Source organism: Buceros rhinoceros, unplaced genomic scaffold (genome assembly GCF_000710305.1).
Source record: "Buceros rhinoceros silvestris isolate BGI_N320 unplaced genomic scaffold, ASM71030v1 scaffold7358, whole genome shotgun sequence".
NCBI lineage: Eukaryota > Metazoa > Chordata > Aves > Bucerotiformes > Bucerotidae > Buceros > Buceros rhinoceros.
The window spans coordinates 36,035-42,434 of record NW_010425031.1 but is presented as its reverse complement, the minus strand read 5'-3'; the positions used below and the strand labels follow the sequence as shown (position 1 = coordinate 42,434).

At 39.5% G+C, this 6,400-nt stretch overlaps 1 protein-coding gene across 1 annotated transcript in view; it reads left to right on the top strand.

Annotated features, from left to right (window-relative positions):
* The window catches only part of CCNY (cyclin Y), a gene marked incomplete at its 3' end in the record, with an annotated part of 42,353 nt that overhangs the window by 398 nt on the left and 35,555 nt on the right, over positions 1-6,400 (top strand). Inside the window, exon 2 of the mRNA XM_010140988.1 lies at positions 5,387-5,421. Within this exon, the coding sequence (XP_010139290.1) occupies positions 5,387-5,421 (35 nt within the window). The remainder of the gene's footprint in view (positions 1-5,386; positions 5,422-6,400) is intronic.

The following is a 6,400-nucleotide window of genomic DNA, read 5'->3' as shown; positions in this document are numbered from 1 at the left end:
AGGGAATTACTTTTCTTGAGAGACTGAATTTACATGAGTCAAGAAGGCAGTCTGGAGTTTCTTCAGATATAGCTGATACTGTAAATAAGCTCAGTACTAGATTTTAATAACAACCCCATCCTACCCAAACATTCTCTCTTCTTCTGTCTTTATGGATTTGATATATATTTGTCTGGAGGATTTTTTTTTTTATTCATAGATCCCTCTGGATTTACGTCTGTTAAGCAAGGCTCTCAATAGAGTTAGCAGAATAGAAGCCATTTATTCTGGCTCTTCCAGTCCTTGTTGGACACGTATGACATGTTGTTTTAGGAGGAGATGAATAATTGATGCAAAATGATGCATTATTTTATACCAAGACTTTCAAAGCACTTTCTACATTGTAATTCTGACTGTTCAGGATGAATTCTTTGTCCTTCCTTCTGCTGCCTATAAATGCCATTTTTGTTTTACGTAGAAAATTGCAGTGTCAGACATCACTTAAAAATAATGGAGTTTTCACTTTCTGTATATTTTTTTTTGCTAATGTTTGAGCATGACTGCAACAAAGAGGATACACATTTAGGCCCTAATTGAGGAGTTGATTATGTGAGTACCTCTGTTGCCCTTCAGATTGCCCTTCTGAATAAAGCCCTGGTTCTGTCAATGCCTTATTATGTGGTTTTGGATGTGATTTTTCCATTCTAATCTGGTTTGGTAGTCTGTAAAATGAATATGATAATATTTCCATAGTACAGTGTATTACGCAGGTTGATGTCTATTTTATAGTGTTTTGAGACTATATAATCCCGTATGGTTGCTACCTGTTTCTCATTGCAGCTTATTGAAAGAAAGGATCAAAAAAATCTGAAGTCCAACAACTAAAATTTTGACTAGACCTGATGATTATTCTTACTTGTAGTAATAGTGTTATTGCAGTATGGAGTTAACTGTAAGCATTTTTCAGAACAACAGTTTACACCCATGCTAGAGTTGGTTGATGATACTTTTTTCTAGTTTAAGTAATATGAAGAACATATTTTTGAGAGCAATGAATTTAGTGAAACAATATAGAAACATTATCAGCAAGAGTGTAAGATCTGTTCAGCTATCCTCGATCATGGTGTAAAAAATCCAAAGGCTATTTTAGTTGTACAAAAGAAAAAAGGGTCTGCAAACCATTTATCTGCTGATTTATCTTCCTTTATCTGCTGATGTATCTGCCAAGAACCACCCCGTTCTGGTGGAACAGCTCACATTAGTAAACTTTTTGCGTGGCAGTCTTTGGGCCTGTAGTGGAACCAAGTCAGCTGCAGGAGTTACGACACTCTTCAAGGATGTTGCCTAACACCAAAGTGCCATAAAATGCTTGTTAAGGGGAAGATAGAAGGGTTTTTGAGGGTGTCTAGGCTTGTATTCTGATAGCCTGCTGTGGAGTCTAGAGGATGCCCAAGACTTCTTAAGACAATGTAGAAGGGGAGAGCTGAGCTGGCAGCATTGGAAACGCCTAACTTGGGCATGTAACTACATCTCTCCATCACTTGCATAGAACTGGACTGGCAAAGCCTCCTGTTGACTGTGAGGGAAAATATTTCTATTGTTAAGACCTGCAAACATTTAAAATACACGTACTGGAGACTTGAGGGGCATCAGGACTCAAGGTTTCATCCAGGATCTGGCTGTGAAATCTTGAATGTACGTCACATGTTTGTACAGTGGGAAATGGCCAAGTCCATCAGTATGTGCTAAAGTGACTTGGCAGCATTACCTTCAGGCAGTTCCATGTTTGGCTTTCTAGTAGCCCTGTTCTCTTGCAGCCTCTCTGGTAACCTTGTAGTACTGTCCTAGCATAGGAGCTGTGCTTGAGCTGCTCGTGATCAACACGTGAGTGGAAAGCAGCAAGCTGACTAGCCCAAATGTAATGAGACTAGACATGGCAACTCTGGATATAAGTGGTCTGAATTTTCCAGTGTTCTGTGAAGCCTGGATGCCATGCTAAGCATCTAAATCTGTCCTGTCCCTCTTAGCTGAGAGCCTGAATACATCCTTAATGACTTGAGAGCTCAGTGAACCCACAGAAAAGTTGAAGACACAATAAATTTTCTTTCAATTCCTAACTTAATTACCTTTTCTCTCGGTGAGAATTTTCAAGATGCTGAAATCTTACATAAGTAATTCTGCCCTGCTTAGGGACCTAGCGAAGAATATCACCTTTTACATCTTTTACCTTCTGTGAGTTCTCCCTTGTTTGCTGAGTTTGGCCCGTAAGCAGGATGATCTATCTGACTGAAAAGCCAGCACGATTTAGTGCGTGCTTGCGGTTAAGCCAGGGTTTCTGAATCTTAGCACTCCAATAACGTAGCTTCCTTTCCTTACAATAGCAACACTTGCTACTTCAGGGTGCTGGTAATGGTCTTTCCTGTAAGTCGGTTCCCGTGGTCCACCCCTCCTAAATTACATTAGGCTTTACACATTCAGTGTACTGGTTAAAAATGGCAGTATCAGCATCACAGTGAGCTTCAGAAAAAGAGGATTTTGAAAATGTGTTTACACAGGAGATGGAAGTGACGTGAGCTGCACTTACCTGCCACGTTAACAAGGACCAGTCTCCCGATGCAGATAAAACAAAAAGAACTTATTTACAAACTCCCAAGATGTGAGGTGTTTTTATTATCCTCAAGGATTTTTACTTCAATCCTGATATGGGTAGCATTAAGATAGTCAATACAAATCACACAAAGAAAGCTTCTATTACAGCTCAGTGAAAAACAGATGTAGCCATACATCTACACACACACATACGTGTCATGTACGTGTGTGTAGATGTATGTATCTGTATTTCCTCACTCCCTTTTATTCAGGATAATATATTTTCCTGCTGTTGTGAACTTTGAGCAATAACAGAAGTAGGAAGAGATTACTGACCTTAAAATGAGGAAAACTAAGACAATTTGTCAGCATTTCGGCCTCCGCTTGAAGATTTCCATTCCAAATTTCAAGTTTTAAAATGTTAGGAAGTAGAAGTTTAATTGTTTAAACTGTCTCTAAATCTGTTCAGCTTCATTTCATCAAAAAGCCATGCTTGAAAGCCAAAAGCCTGGAGCTGCAGTTAGGAGTTTGTGTTACAAAATGGTGGTTAATTATAACACTACAGTCTGGTCTGCTGAAGACCATACTGTGCTGTGTGAACAGCAAAAAGCATCTTTAAACTGACTGAAGCCAGTTGATGGGATTACCTCTTTACAGACATTTTAGCTTGGCGGAAATGGCCTTTTGCCTCGTGCAGTAACTGTCTTTCCCTTGTTTAAAGGGAGGGTTGTGTTGACAAAAGAGAGTGGTTGTGACAAAATGGATTTCTGCTCTGCCCAGTTCCCCATCGACGTGTGTTCTGCAAAGAGTTGGGCCTTACGCTATGGCAGAGCAGGCCAGAAGCACAAAAGCAGAGCTGCTTTCTTGTAGTCCCTCACTGGAGAATCCAGGGTAACTGAATGTCTGCTGTATGAGGAAGACAGGGGAAAGGAGGTCAACGTGGTGCTTAGGAGGAATGTGCAGCACAAGCAGTGCTTGAGCAGGGAGAACTGAGGGGCGTGTATAAATACATTAATATATTCGTCTGGAGATTGGAAATAGCAAATGGGAATGAGCTGTGAGTGATGTTCTTGCTTTGGTAAATAGATGATTGTACTTTCATGGGGTATTGAATAATGGATGCAAGGGAAAATACAGAAGAGAAGAACTAAGGTAGGGGAAAAAAGGTGATGAAAATGAGATTTGGAGCGTATGTGCAGGTTTTCTTTATACCCTTTTGTCCATAAGAACTTTGTATGCAGTATATTTGTGATTAAAACACTGTTAAATGCTTAACTGTGTTCAAAAGTTCGCAGTTAATAGCTGTTAATTTTCAGTTACGTACTCTGTTAGGTTTAAATGCAGCTTATCAGAATTGTTTACTGCCTGTACCTTGCAATAGGCAATACTAGACAAATAGTCTTGGCTAGTCTTAGAAGTATCTACCATCATTTTCTTGTATCCCTTTAGATTACTTATGTCCCTTGCTGGTGATAAATGTGTGGAACTTAAGTGTAGTGCAGTGTTTTAACAGGATTTTAAGCAGTTTAACTACTAGGCAACCAGCATTTTCCTGCTGTTCCTGTTTAATTCTGTTTCTTATACAATGTCCGTAATTATGGATCTGAGTGTGTACTAAGTGACATGGCTAACATCTGTCATGTGTGATTCTCCTTTCTGCTCCCTGGGAGGAAAATTATGTAAGGATTTTAAAAAGTTTTTTCTTATTTTCTTCCATTTTATGTCTGCATTAAACACGATTATTTCGCGGTATTCACACATACAGCCTTGCTTATGTGAGATTGCTTGCTTATAAAAAATCACAAATAATGGCTTCTCATCCGACAGGGAATGGACAGGCTATCCCACCATTATGATCGCTCTTATTTTGCTAAGTGCATTGGTTGCACAGCTTTCAAATCATGGCGCACCAAAGTGCATTTAGTCACAGCATGAAACATTATTATTTTAATCCTGCAGTTTGATTTACGTTAGTTGCCTCCAGACTTGTATCCTAAATGCTGTGGTATTTTCATGTGAACAGAGCTCCACAGGCTCTCTATGGGGTGAGTTAATTGGGAAAGTGCTTAAAAAAAATTGAATATAATATATTTAATCAGTGGTAATAAGCATTTGCCTGATAATTAAAACTCTGTGCATCTATCTCCCTTGTTGCTGTTCACTTTCTGAATATTTTGGCTAATTGTGGCTTTGACTTGCAACCCTTGCTTGTGGTGACTGGTTCATACTCACCAAAGTAATGTATTTTCATTGTTATTTCTGACATGAGTAATAAGTTCAGGCTTGCACCTGATCGTTACAGAAGGCAGTGGTGTAACGCATATGATTTCAAAGCTCCTCTATGGGAGTTAGTGCACAGTAAGCTATGAAGTGAATTCGCTAACTCCACAGTGTAGCTATTTAGGTGCTTTCATACCTGCAAGGTAGTGTAGGCCACTTTGCAGCAAGGTACCTTGCACGAAGGTACTGGTGGCTCAGGAGATCCCACAAAGAGAACTGGTGAAGGATGGCTAATCCACTGCTAGCTTGGACTGTAGCTTACTGCATATTAACTTTCCCATGCGGACCAGCGCCTGGTGAAGTACCCAAATGGATGAGAATGTTAATCCATTGCCAAACTAGTGAACATAAATGCCTTTATGCATACAGATATATGCTCCTTCTGTGTTTGATATATAAATATACTTGGTTAGTGCAAAAGCAATTATAATGTTGCACATAGATAGCCTCCTGTTCTTTTTATTAATAATGGTATATAAGAAGCTTAATCAGGAAAAATAGTCATGTAATATTTCTATCATATTTTGTGTTTTTGCAGTGAGAGAAAAACGCAAGAGTCTCTATATAAACCACGTAAGTGAAAATGCCTCGCTATGCAGCTTTCTCCTTGTTGTCTGTATTTACAGTAAATAAGAGTTATCACACATGATTTCCGTATTGGTGAGAGGATGCTGATGCTTCAAATGTCTGTTTTGCATCAGCATCCTGAAGTAGAGGTCTCGGCTACTGAGCTAGTGGAATGTTCTGTTGGTTTGAAGACAGTATCATGCTCACGACCAGTGTATGTAGGTAACTGGTACCTGGGACAAAGAGCTGCTCACATTCGTGTGGTTTTTAAAATTATTACAAAAATCTCAAAATTTTAAATTACATTCGTATGCAAGTTTGCTTTGACAGAGGGCTGCAGCATTTGGTATTTACACAGAAGTTCTGAAGTGCCTGACCAGTGTTGATGCAATGTAAATGTGGATTGACATGTGTTACATGCTGAGTTTGAAAATGGTGTTTTGATATGCTTGTGTACCCTGGTCGTTTTTCAGTTCGGTTCTCCTCTAGTTGAATCAAATTCTCGGTGAAGCTGAGAGCAAATCCCCTGTAGCCTACTTTGGGTACAAGACCAGGCTCTTTGCCCAGTTAGTATTGTTTGTACTACTGAAGCACCTGGTACCAGTGAGGTTCCCAGGATATTAAGCATTATGCTGAAATATCTGGAGTCATGCCTCAGTAAAATTGAGAAGGAAGAGAACTTACTAACTAAAGAACTAATTAGTTCTTTAGTGTGAAATGGGGAGAAGTTCTCAAACTTTGCTTTATCTGGAAATGGAGGCCATCATTTCATAAATCATTTTAAAGCTCATACAGCAGCTGAAAGGAACAGATGTGGTTTATCGTCTCTGCATTCCTTTGTGCTGGGGAGACTGTTTTTGAAGCTCCAGGTAAACTGGATTGGGGCACGAATGCAGGTGGATTCAGTATGACTAAAATAGATCTTTTCCTAAATGTGGTTCCCTTCAGGGCTTACACCCACAGAAAGGGAGGGAGGCACGGCAGG